At 37.2% G+C, this 13,659-nt stretch overlaps 1 protein-coding gene across 1 annotated transcript; it reads left to right on the top strand.

Moving 5' to 3' along the window:
- Window positions 1-1,699: 1,699 nt before the first annotated feature.
- On the top strand, window positions 1,700-6,567 carry LOC113340271 (F-box/kelch-repeat protein At3g06240-like). Its single transcript, XM_026585509.1, has 2 exons — window positions 1,700-1,885; window positions 6,007-6,567. The coding sequence occupies exons 1-2, from the start codon at window positions 1,700-1,702 to the stop codon at window positions 6,565-6,567; spliced, it is 747 nt and encodes a 248-aa protein (XP_026441294.1).
- Window positions 6,568-13,659: the final 7,092 nt, after the last annotated feature.

Here is a 13,659-nt window from a genome sequence, read left to right as displayed (position 1 = left end):
AATCATCTAATACAGAAAATTATTTCTCGTTTTCTTCCACATCGTTTTCTCCTTAAACCATTTCTTTAATAGAATCTTAGATTCTCAGATAAATCTTTGAAGTACCAGAAAGAAAAAAAAAACGGTTATATTTTATATTTTGTGTATTGCAAAGATTCTCATTTTTTCTATTTCCCTTTATCAGAAAAAATTAATTCATAAAACCTTGGTTCGTTGATACTGGTAGAAAAGAAATGATACATTCACTTTCACAATAGTAAACGTGAATACCAAAGTCCTCTTCGACGGAGGCGATGGTGAAACGCAACATTCCAGTACCACTTGACTGCCAGCAAAATAGAGCATCTCCCCGCCGTTTTAATGACCGTGAAGATATTAATTTTGTATATCAAAATATACCATTTGAAAAATAGTCAGATTCTTAATTGAACATGGAATTTCATCAGTGGCGTCCTTCATCACAAAAATACAACTCCCATAACTTATCTCACTCTTTATAAATAAAAGTCACTCAGCAAAACTGGGATGAACTATCGAAGTTTCTTTTCGTCTCTGTTTTCGGATGTTAGCATTTTACGGTTTTTTTTCCTCTCCAATTTATCCACAATTGCCACTATTTTATCAACATAATCAGAGAAAGATATCTCATATGTTATATCGATCTTTTGCAAGTTGCTTCTTAGACTTAGCACCTTATGCACGTCGGTCGGTATTCCCAGCTCTTGAATGTTGGTGGTGCTAGCTTGGAATGCAATTGGTTACAGGAGCATGTGATAAGTTATTCATTGTGAGCGAGGTGCAAACGGAACAACCAACGTTAACATTCAAATTAAGTGCAAGGTACTAACATTCTTACAATCATAACAACCAAACCGTTGTGGTTGTACACATAGCTAGATAGCGGATACTTCCTTTTTTCCACAGCCATTTATGATCCTGTACTTACACACAGTGAATAACCAAATTAGATCAAAACAACATCAACAAAATAAAATGCAAAATCAAATACAATACAATGTCATTCATCATTACGCAAGATCCACTTTCTGTTTCTCCAACTGACCACTGTTCTCATCCATCAAAAACCAAACACAAACCAGATTAAAACTCTATCCAGAAAAACTTACATCCTTATAAGCATTATATCAAACACATTACCAGCAATAATCTTCTCCATATTTTCACATCTTTAGCATTAAGTTCAGGCACCTTAATCTCTACATCATCTGGCTCTTTATCGTTTCCAGGTTCAATAACCTTCGAAATTCGCAAAAGAAAAAAAAACGGTTATACCAAGCCACCCTACCCTACCCGACCCGCCAGAGAATGGGTTGGGTAAGATATTACCCGTTTAATGGCGGGTAAAAATTTTCTTAACTGCCAGTAAACGGGTAGGGTGGCGGGTATAGGCCATATCCTACCCACCCTACCCGTTGTGCATCCCTAATTCAAATCTTTGAGTACATCATGGTATTCCCTCGTTCAATCGTCTCACTTCAAACAGTGCCATTCCACTACTACGACTACTACTAATGTGGTGGACAAGAATTCCAAGTTTGGCAACACCTTCATCTGCCAACATGAAACATTAGTACCTACACCTCCGTTTTGTTTGCTTTCTGACGAAGGCTTCAAGGAGTTGGAGAATCTAGGGAAACAACCATGTTTAAAAGATGCGAGACAATCTAGTGTCATAGACATGGTGGACTGTGTTCATGGAATAATTTGCATGTATAACAGGAAAACTAGGGATATCGTTCTTTGGAACCCTGCTACGAGACAATGTAGACTTCTTCCAAAGTCGTCCAATGGAAACCCCAAGATTCGGCATTACCATCATGATTTTGTTGGACTTGGTTTTGATGTTGAAACTAAGGATTACAAGGTGATACAAGTCTCTTCTCTCGGGCCCCAAGATGAAAATTGGTTTGGGCGCCTTGATATCCCGCGTAAAGTTGAGATATACTGCCTAAGTGTTGGTTAAACTTCAACATAGAAGTCACTAACAAGCTGGTTAGGATAAGATTAGGAAATTGATGTAATCCTAAGGGAATTAGAAGTCATCTAGTTCTAAGAAAAAGAAAGACATGTAATAAGATAATAGGACTAGGAAAAGGAATTCATAATTCTATATATATATGATCACCAAAGTTGTGGTTGATCATATGAGAAAGATTAGAGCTTGTGTTTAGTTTTGAGAGATTTTCTAAACGTCAATAAAGAGATTTGTCTTTATATAAGCTAAGTTTCATCTTGCAGTTGCCATTGATTGGTATCAGAGCTTGTTTCTGAGCCATGGAAAACGAAACCACCAATGTGGGTGCAAAACAGTTCACGTCACCATCAATACAAGTTCCAATCCTCAACGCCACAAACTACACAATATGGGCCATGAGAATGAAGGTACTAATGAAAATCCACAAAGTTTTGGAAACAATTGATCCTGGTACATTGGACCCAGACAAAAACAATGTTGCCATTGGATTACTCTTTCAAGCAATACCAGAATGTCTTGTTCTACAAGTTGGTGAACAGGAAACTTCGAAGAAAATTTGGGATGCAATAAAGGCACGTAATCTCGGAGCTGATCGAGTTAAAGAAGCCCGTCTGCAAACCTTAATGTCTGAATTTGAAAGAATGAAGATGAAAGACACTGATACTATTGATAGCTTTGCAGGAAAGCTATCAGAGATAGCCTCAAAAGCTGCGTCACTTGGATAATCCATTGATGAAGATAAACTGTTAAAGAAGTTTCTCAATAGTTTACCAAGATCCAAGTATATTCATATCATAGCTTCTCTCGAACAAGTCTTAGATTTAAAGAAGACTATATATGAAGATATAATTGGAAGATTGAAAGCATATGAAGAGAGAATCCTTGATGAAGAAAACAATGGAGAAACTCAAGGAAAACTCTTATACACAAACTCTTACCAACAAAACTCTGCGACAAGAGGAAGAGGTCGTGGAAGAGGTGGTACAGAAAAGAGAGGTCGAGGAAGGGGAGGAAGTTTTAACTCACAAGATAGAACAACAAGTCAGAATGATCAAAACCAAGGGAAAGAAAAGAAGGATAGATCAAACATTATTTGTTACAGATGTGATAAACCAGGACACTTCTCCTCTGTATGCCCTGAAAGAATACAAAAGATGGAAGAAACAAACAAGAATGAAACAAGGGAAGCATATACATCTCTTTTCATGCACGAAGTTGTCTTCTTAAACGAAGGGAAACTAATACCAAAGAACTACGAATCAAAGGATGGAGAAGAAGGAATCTGGTATTTAGATAATGGAGCCAGCAATCACATGACTGGTAAGAGACACTACTTTTCTGAACTCAATGAGAAAATCAAAGGACAAGTGAAGTTTTGGGATGGATCTTCTGTAGAAATTGAAGGGAAAGGATCAATTCTATTTCAGAGCAAGACCGGAGAACGGAAGCTTGTCACAAACATCTACTTCATCCCAAACTTACAAAGCAACATTCTAAGTTTAGGACAAGCTACAGAAGTTGGATGTGATGTTAGAATGCGACAAGATTATCTAACAGTTCATGACCCAAGTGGAATACTTTTAGTTAGAGTCTCACGCTCACAGAATAGACTCTACATGATAAATCTCATGATTGGAAGGTCATTGTGTCTGAATATGAGACTGGAAGATCAGACATGGAAGTGGCACGCAAGGTTAGGACACATAAGCTTTAGAACTTTACAGGCAATGTCTCAGAACAAGATGGTTAGAGGACTACCACAGATAAATGATGAAGCAAAAATTTGTGAATCATGTTTAGTTGGGAAACAAACTCGTCAAGGTTTCCCAAAAGCAACAACATTCATGCTGATTTATGTGGTCCTATTACACCACAAACCCTTGCAAATAACAAATACATACTTGTTATTATAGATGACTTCTCAAGATATATGTGGTCTATTCTTATGAAAGAAAAGAGTGAAGCATTTGACAGATTCAAAGCTTTCAGAAATCTGATAGAAAAAGAGTTAAAAGAGGAGGTCAAAATGCTTAGAATTGATAGAGGAGGAGAGTTCACTTCCGTAGAGTTCAACAAGTTCTGTGAGTCAAATGGAATCAAAAGGCAACTCACAGCACCATATACACCACAACAAAACGGAGTGGTGGAGAGGAGAAACAGGACTCTAATGGAGATGAAAAGAAGTTATTTAAAGGCTATGCAGGTACCTAATTATCTATGGGGAGAAGTTGTACGACACTCCACATACCTAATAAACAGGATACCTACGAAAGCTCTGAAAGACATGACTCCATATGAAAGCTTGCGAAAGAGAAAACCAAACATAGATCATTTAAGAGTGTTTGGTTGCAAAGCATACGCAAAAGTTGATTCTGCAACTCTTAAGAAACTAGATGATCGATCTCAGACTCTTGTGAATCTAGGAATTGAGCCTGGATCCAAAGCTTACAGATTATTCAATCCAACAACGAAAAGAGTGATAGTGAGTCGAGATGTGGTATTCGATGAAAAAGCAAACTGGAACTGGAAAGAAACTAATGATGGACCAAGTAGAGATCCAGGAATGTTTCACATGAGATGGGGTCAAGTAATTGATGAAGGCGAAGGACCCATAATCATCAATACCAATGGAAACAATGATGTTAATCAAGAAGAAGAAGAGAATAATGAAAACACTGAGAATAACGAAGAAGAAGAAGAAGGGATCGATGAAATAACTCAACCCATTCCACTGCGAAAATCAACAAGACAGATACAAAAGCCACAGTATCTGGAGGATTATGTTCTTCAAGCTGCAGAAGAATGTGAGATTATGCTACTTTCTGTTAATGATGAACCAAGGAATTTTCAGGAAGCAAAGGTCTCGACTAAATGGACACAAGCATGTAGAGAAGAAATTATTTCAATCAACAGAAACAGGACTTGGTTTCTAGTTGATAAGCTAGATGGGATTCAGATTAAACAAGAAGTTTATGCAAGGAGAATTCTGAAAGAAGCAGGACTTGAAACTTGTAATCCAACTAAGATACCAATGGAGTTTGGACTTAAAGTTTCAAAGGCACAAGAATACTTGTTACACACAAGACCAGACTTGGATTTCTCTGTGAGAGTAGCAAGCCGTTATATGCAGAGTCCACGCAAGTCTCATGGTGATGTAATAAAGGAGATATTGAGATATCTAAGAGGAACAATCAGCTATGGATTAAAGTATGGTCGAGGAGGATCAAAAGGATTTTCTTGGGTATAGTGACAGCAGTCATAATATTGACCAAGATGATGGAAAAAGTACAACTGGTCATATATTTTATCTAGGAGAAGCACCTATTGCATGGTGTTCACAGAAGCAAGACATTGTAGCCCTCCTATGAAACTGAGTTTATGGCTGCAACAGAAGCAGCTAAACAATCAATATGGCTTCAAGAACTGTTGGGTGAAATCAAAGGAAGAGAAACTGAAAAAGTTCTCATCAAGATTGATAATAAGTCTGCAATTGTACTTACTAAAAATCCAGTGTTTCATGGGAAGACGAAACACATTCACAAAAGGTATCATTTCATACGAGAATGCATCGAGAAGGAGGTCATTAACGTTGAACACATACCAGGAACTGAGCAGAAAGCAGATATATTGACAAAGGCATTAGCTCGGATCAAGTTTGAAGAAATGAGACAATTGATTGGAGTACAAGATATGTCACGGGTAAGGTTGAAGCTTAACGGGGAGAATGTTGGTTGAACTTCAACATAGAAGTCACTAACAAGCTGGTCAGGACAAGATTAGGAAATTGATGTAAGCCTAAGGTAATTAGAAGTCATCTAGTTCTAAGAAAAGGAAAGACATGTAATAAGGTAATAGGACTAGGAAAAGGAATTCATAGTTCTATATATATATGATCACCAAAGTTGTGGTTGATCATATGAGCAAGATTAGAGCTTGTGTTTAGTTTTGAGAGATTTTCTAAACATCAATAAAGAGAGTTGTCTTTATATAAGCTAAGTTTCATCTTGCAGTTGCCATTACTAAGTACTGATTCCTGGAGGTTGCTAGACTCAGATTTCCGTACTCATTGTTGTCCAACATTAGGACAGAGTTTGAATGGTATTTATTTCCATCTAGGTGTGGACTACACCGCAGAACCCGATAAGTGTGTGATTTTGTCATTTGACTTGAGCAAAGACAAATACCAAAGAGTACTACAGATTCCAGATGGTAACTCTCCTGTATTACAATCAATAGGTGATAAACTAGCTTGCATTACGACCCCTTATGAAGTTTCTGGATTCCACAAGGTGTGGATGTTGAATGATTACGATACGGGGAAGGAGATGTGGACTGAGCTTTACAGAGTTGATGCCACGTCTCCAAAAATTCAAACGGGTTATAGCATCCTTGCAATTCCTTGGAATGGAAAGTTGGGTTTATTCATCGGCGGAACTTGGGTATTGTACAATTTTATTACTGATGAGTTTGAGGATCTTGGTTTTGGAGAAGGATTCTGTTGTCCTACGGCTGCTATCTATAAGGAAAGCCTTGTTTCTGTCGACGCAGCAACTAAAGCTATCTCCTCTTAATTCTATATACAGTTCACTTTAGATTCCCCTTTGGAGATTCTCATTTTCTTTCACTTTCCTATCCCCATATTTAGAGGGATCTTAAATATTTGGTCGATTTCTAATAATGCTCATTTGGTTGGTAAGTGATCCCTGAAACATGTTAATACAATTTATCGTCCTTAAATTATGATTTTTCACTTCCGTTGGTGTATGATTTTTGATTGGATTAATTCTATTTTTTTATTTTGTTTTTTTGTTGTTGTTTTAGTAATTGGGTTTTGATTGGAAATTTGTTGTTTCTATTCGGATTAGATGACCCTGCTAAATGTTTGTACAAATGATAAATGTGCTTTCAGTTATTTCCCATGTTAGATTTTTTGATGCGGTGCATGTTATTTCTAAACGATCTCACTAGATTGTAAAACCATGAGTTTTCGGTCCTTGATGGTTAGATCATGTTGGTTGTTTTTTTTTTTTTTAGAGAAAGGAAGGATAGATTAAAAGGAAAATATATGTACAGAGTATATATATACAAAATGGTCAAAAGACCTCCCTGAAGAAGCAAGCAAAAAAAACCTATTCCATGAAAACTATATCTTCCCGGTGATAAATTACTTGGTTGGAAGTGAAATCTTTAAAAGCATCCGTACTGGAACTCCACAATAAGATATCCAATTTAACAGCATAAATCAATTCCTCCTCAGTTTTTGGTTGTTAGAAAGCATCCAATTCCAATCATAACTGTTTGTTAGAAGTTAGAAAGTGTGTTTACATGAATCGCACTATTATTACTTTGGCTTATCAACCATTTAAGCCATTTGATGTTATGTGGAACTACTAGTTGTGTCCAGCGTCTCACGCAACCTGCTACAACCATTCAAGAATAGCCGAATCCATAGGCCAGAATGGCAATATTCCATGTCTGGCTTCTGTTGGGAACCATCTACGTGATTCAGCTCCATCTTCACGTAATTCGAATCACCTATCTACTTCAGCAAGTCTGTAAATCATTTCTACATCACGTAATTCGAATCACCTATCTACTTGAGCACGTCTATAAATCATATCCACAATCAACAAAAAAAAGGTCCCCAATTATATCAAAACTCTATAACTCTAATTACATCTGAACAGATATACCTTGAGGAACTTCATTATCAGTTTGATGAAGATAGTAGAAAAGCTTAATCAACTACTCCCTCGTTTCCGCAAAAGTGTTGTTAGCACTTTTTCAATTTAACCTTTTTTAGGGTAAATTGCAAAAATGCTAGTAACACTATTATAGAAACATAGGGAATATTTATGTTGAAGAAATTCAAGGTGTTTGAGAAGATTCAAGTTTACTGCTATTCTTGATGTTAGATCATGATTCGTTGTTGTTGATAAGGCTGAAAAAAGAAGCGGGAAGAACAACGAGAAAAATCCTAAATCGTATATGAACGAAGATGATTTGTTGGTGGAACAAGTTTTGTTTGTATCCCTTTCCTTTTTTTTCTTCATTTGTTTCACTTTTTCTTTTTTTTTTTTTGCATGACATGAAATTTGTTGATATGGTGATGAGCTGACTTTTATATTACATTGCTATTTTTGGGTACAGTCTCAGCTTGTGGAGAGCTAAAATTTTTAGGTAATATTCAAATAATAATCTCAATTCGAGTAACTGGCTCATCCCGTTGTAAGTGTTGCAAGAGTAAGCAACGCGAGGGTACAGTCTCAGCTTGTGGAGAGCTTGGTCTAGGTCGGGCAGATAAATTTGTCCGTACCTCGCTGGACTAAATCTACTATCACCCAATATCTATTGGGTCATCTTGTAGACATCTGCCCTAATGGCAACTGCAAGATGAAACTTAGCTTATATAAAGACAACTCTCTTTATTGATATTTAGAAAATCTCTCAAAACTAAACACAAGTTCTAATCTTGCTCATATGATCAACTACAACTTTGGTGATCATATTATATAGAACTATGAATTCCTTTTCCTAGTCCTATTATCTTATTACATGTCTTTCCTTTTCTTAGAACTAGATGACTTCTAATTCCCTTAGGATTACATCAATTTCCTAATCTTGTCCTAACCAGCTTGTTAGTGACTTCTATGTTGAGGTTTAAGCAACATTCTCCCCGTTAAGCTTCAACCTTACCCGTGACATATCTTGTACTCCAATCAGTTGTCTCATTTCTTCAAACTTGATCTTAGCTAATGCCTTTGTCAATATATCTGCTTTCTGCTCAGTTCCAGGTATGTGTTCTACGTTAATGACCTCCTTCTCGATGCATTCTCGTATGAAATGATACCTTTTGTGAATGTGTTTCGTCTTCCCATGAAACACTGGATTTTTAGTGAGTGCAATTGCAGACTTATTATCAATCTTGATGAGAACTTTTTCAGGTTCTCTTCCTTTGATTTCACCCAACAGTTCTTGAAGCCATATTGATTGTTTAGCTGCTTCTGTTGCGGCCATGAACTCAGCTTCACAGGATGAGAGGGCTACAGTGTCTTGCTTCTGTGAACACCATGTAATAGGTGCTTCTCCTAGATAAAATATATGACCAGTTGTACCTTTTCCATCATCTTGGTCAATATTATGACTGTTGTCACTATACCCAACAATTCCTTTTGATCCTCCTCGACCATACTTCAATCCACAGCTGATTGTTCCTCTTAGATATCTCAATATCTGCTTTATTACATCACCATGAGACTTGCATGGACTCTGCATATAACGGCTTGCTACTCCCACAGAGAAAGCCAAGTCTGGTCTTGTGTGTAACAAGTATCTAAGGCATCCAACATTTCTTCTATAACTCGTTGGATCAATCTCTGTTTCTTCTTGTGCCTTTGAAACTTTAAGGTCAAACTCCATTGGTATCTTAGTTGGATTACAAGTTTCAAGTCCTGCTTCTTTCAGAATTCTCCTTGCATAAGCTTCTTGTTTAATCTCAATCCCATCTACTCCTTGATGGATTCTATGCCAAGGTAATAAGTGAGTTTTCCGAGGTATGACATCTCAAACTTTGATGACATTTCTCTCTTGAACTCATTGATCACCTTAAGGGAGTTTCCAGTCAAAAATAGATCATCTACATAGACCGCAATCACAAGAAGCGTTCCCTTTTCTTCTCTTCTGTATACTGATGTTTCTTTAGAGCACTTAACAAATCTGATTTCTCTTCAGATTTGATCTAACTTTGTATTCCAGGCTCGAGGAGCTTTTCTTAGACCATATAGAGCTTTTGATAACTTATAAACCTTATGCTCTTGTCCTTTTACTTCAAAACCTTCTGGTTGTTCAACATACACATCTTCTCGCAATTCACCATGTAAGAATGTTGTCTTAACGTCTAAGTGGTGAATTTCCCATGATTTTGATGTTGCTTCTGCTATTAAGAGACGAATTGTCTCTAGTCTAGCAACTGGTGCGAAAACTTCATCAAAGTCTATGCCTGATTCTTGAACGTATCCCTAAGCTACAAGTCTTGCCTTATATTTGTTGACAGTACCATCAGCATTCCGTTTTATTTTGAAGATCCACTTAAGACCAATCACTTTTACCCCACCTGGCTTATCAACTAGAAACCAAGTCTTGTTTCTGTTTATTGAAATAATTTCTTCTCTACATGCTTGTGTCCATTTAGTCGAGACCTTTGCTTCCTGAAAATTCCTTGGTTCATCATTAACAGAAAGTAGCATAATCTCACATTCTTCTGCAGCTTGAAGAACATAATCCTCCAGATACTGTGGCTTTTATATCTGTCTTGTTGATTTTCGCAGTGGAATGGGTTGAGTTATTTCATCGATCTCCTCTTCTTCTTCTTCTTCTTCTTCTACTTCTTCGTTATTCTCAGTGTTTTCATTATTCTCTTCTTCTTCTTGATTAACATCATTGTTTCCATTGGTATTGATGATTATGGGTCCTTTTCCTTCATCAATTACTTGACCCCATCTCATGTGGAACATTCCTGGATCCCTACTTGGTTCATCATTAGTTTCTTTCCAGTTCCAGTTTGTTTTTTCATCGAATACCACATCTCGACTCAGTATCACTCTTTTCGTTGTTGGATTGAATAATCTATAAGCTTTGGATCCAGGATCAATTCCTAGATGCACAAGAGTCTGAGATCGATCATACAGTTTCTTAAGAGTTGCAGAATCAACTTTTGCGTATGCTTTGCAACCAAACACTCTTAAATGATCTATGTTTGGTTTTGCAACCTAATAAACATGATACCTACGAAAACTCTACGAAAACTCTTAAGAGTTGCGTATGCTTTGCAACCTAATAAACATGATACCTATGAAAACTCTGAAAGACATGACTCCATATGAAAGTTTTCTCTTTCGCAAACTTTTATATGGAGTCATGTCTTTCAGAGTTTTCGTAGGTATCATGTTTATTAGGTATGTGGAGTGTCGTACAGCTTCTCCCCATATATAATTAGGTACCTGCATAGCCTTTAAAGAACTTCTTGTCATCTCCATTAGAGTCATTTTTCTCCTCTCCACCACTCCGTTTTGTTGTTGTAGCCCTCGAACCATCTTGTTCTGAGACATAGTTTTTAAGGTTCTGAAACTTATGTGTCCTAACCTTGCGTGCCACTTCCATGTCTGATCTTCCAGTCTCATATTCAGACACAATGGCCTTCCAATCATGAGACTTATCTTGTAGAGTCTATTCTGTGAGCGTGAGACTCTAACTAAAAGTCTTGCACTTGGGTCATGAACTGTTAGATAATCTTGTCGCATTCTAACATCACATCCAACTTCTGTAGCTTGTCCTAAACTTAGAATGTTGCTTTGTAAGTTTGGGATGAATTAGATGTTTGTGACAAGCTTCTGTTCTCCGGTCTTGCTCTGAAATATAATTGATCCTTTCCCTTCAATTTCTACAGAAGATCCATCCCCAAACTTCACTTGTCCTTTGATTTTCTCATTGAGTTCAGAAAAGTAGTGTCTCTTACCAGTCATGTGATTGCTGGCTCCATTATCTAAATACCAGATTCCTTCTTCTCCATCCTTTGATTCGTAGTTCTTTGGTATTAGTTTCCCTTCGTTTAAGAATACAACTTCGTGCATGAAAATAGTTGTATCTGCTTCCCTTGTTTCATTCTTGTTTGCTTCTTCCATCTTTTGTATTCTTTCAGGGCATACAGAGGAGAAGTGTCATGTTTATCACATCTATAACAAATAATGTTTGATCTATCCTTCTTTTCTTTCCCTTGGTTTTGATCATTCCGACTTGTTGTTCTATCTTATAAATTAAACCTTCCTCCCCTTCCTCGGCCTCTGTTTACTCTACCACCTCTTCCACGACCTCTTCCTCTTGTCGCAGAGTTTTGTTGGTAAGAGTTTGTGTACAAGAGTTTTCCTTGAGTTTCTCCATTGTTTTCTTCATCAAGGATTCTCTCTTCATATGCTTTCAATCTTCCAATTATATCTTCATAGCTAGTCTTAGATTTAAGAGAAGCTATGATATGAATATACTTGGATCTTGGTAAACTATTGAGAAACTTCTTTACCAGTTTATCTTCATCAATGGATTGTCCAAGTGACGCAGCTTTTGAGGCTATCTCTGATAGCTTTCCTGCAAAGCTATCAATAGTATCAGTGTCTTTCATCTTCACTCTTTCAAATTCAGACATTAAGGTTTGCATACGGGCTTCTTTAACTCGATCAGCTCCGAGATTACGTGCCTTTATTGCATCCCAAATTTTCTTTGAAGTTTCTTGTTCACCAACTTGTATAACAAGACATTCTGGTATTGCTTGAAAGAGAAATTCAATGGGAACATTGTTTTTGTCTGGGTCCAATGTACCAGGATCAATTGTTTCCCAAACTTTGTAGATTTTCATCAGTACCTTCATTCTCATGGCCCATACTGTGTAGTTTGTGGCGTTGAGGATTGGAACTTGTATTCATGGTGGCGCGAACTGTTTTGCACCCACAATGGTGGTTTCGTTTTCCATGGCTCAAAAACAAGCTCTTATACCAATTAATGGCAACTGCAAGATGAAACTTAGCTTATATAAAGACAACTCTCTTTATTGATGTTTAGAAAATCTCTCAAAACTAAACACAAGCTCTAATCTTACTCATATGATCAAGCACAACTTTGGTGATCATATATATATAGAACTATGAATTCCTTTTCCTAGTCCTATTACCTTATTACATGTCTTTCCTTTTCTTAGAACTAGATGACTTCTAATTCCCTTAGGATTACATCAATTTCCTAATCTTGTCCTAACCAGCTTGTTAGTGACTTCTATGTTGAAGTTTAACCAGCATGCCCTACTGTACAACTCTATTGTCTTTGAAAAATACTCAAACTGCGTGAAACCGGATTTGTATCCGTGTCGTTCCCACTCCCTTTGCCAGAATTCTTCATTTGCAGCTGAATCGCTAGAGAGACAATCCGGACAAAAATACTTCTGATTTGGCATTATAGTTGAAAAGTCTCGAGTCGTTATGTCCAGTGTCTTTTGAACACCTTGAGGAGCTGTTACCGTTGTCCTCTGCCATAGACCGTGCAGGGTAAAATCCGTTTGCAGCGGAGGACACACTTGGCCAGGGCGAGCGTTCATCCCAAAATTACATTTCCTAATACCCCATTGCATTCCCAGATCGAAAAGCAATTTCTGACTAGTTGTAACAGTTAAGAGAGATAACAGAAAAAGAGAAAAGAGAACATTCATTTTTTACTGCGGAGGTTTGATTCTTGTGAACACGTAAATCACGAAGGCATTTATATGTTCACAAACAATGTTCGCACTCTATGTGCCCACTCGGACTGATGAAATGAAAACTGAATCCTCGGCTCAAAACCTTCGGGTTTATCATAGCCTCATCTAATATCATCACTAGAGGCGTTCACATAGAGGAAGATAAAGAAAACGTGGTACAAAAGTAAAATTCGTGGAACATTCGGCGAATATAAAGTGCTGGAATGTAAATAAGACTGGGATTTACGTGGTTCAGCACTAAGGCCTACATCCACGGGGTTGTTTCACTATGTACTTGATGATTACAGAGATAGTCGAGTGAATTTGGAGTTTACATAGATCTGTGTATTGTAAAGGACAAACTTACACTCACAATCCTTCTCTCTCC

Source organism: Papaver somniferum, chromosome 1 (assembly GCF_003573695.1).
Source record: "Papaver somniferum cultivar HN1 chromosome 1, ASM357369v1, whole genome shotgun sequence".
Lineage (NCBI taxonomy): Eukaryota > Viridiplantae > Streptophyta > Magnoliopsida > Ranunculales > Papaveraceae > Papaver > Papaver somniferum.
The sequence above is the reverse complement of the archived record's forward strand: the minus strand, read 5'-3'. Positions and strand labels throughout refer to the sequence as shown.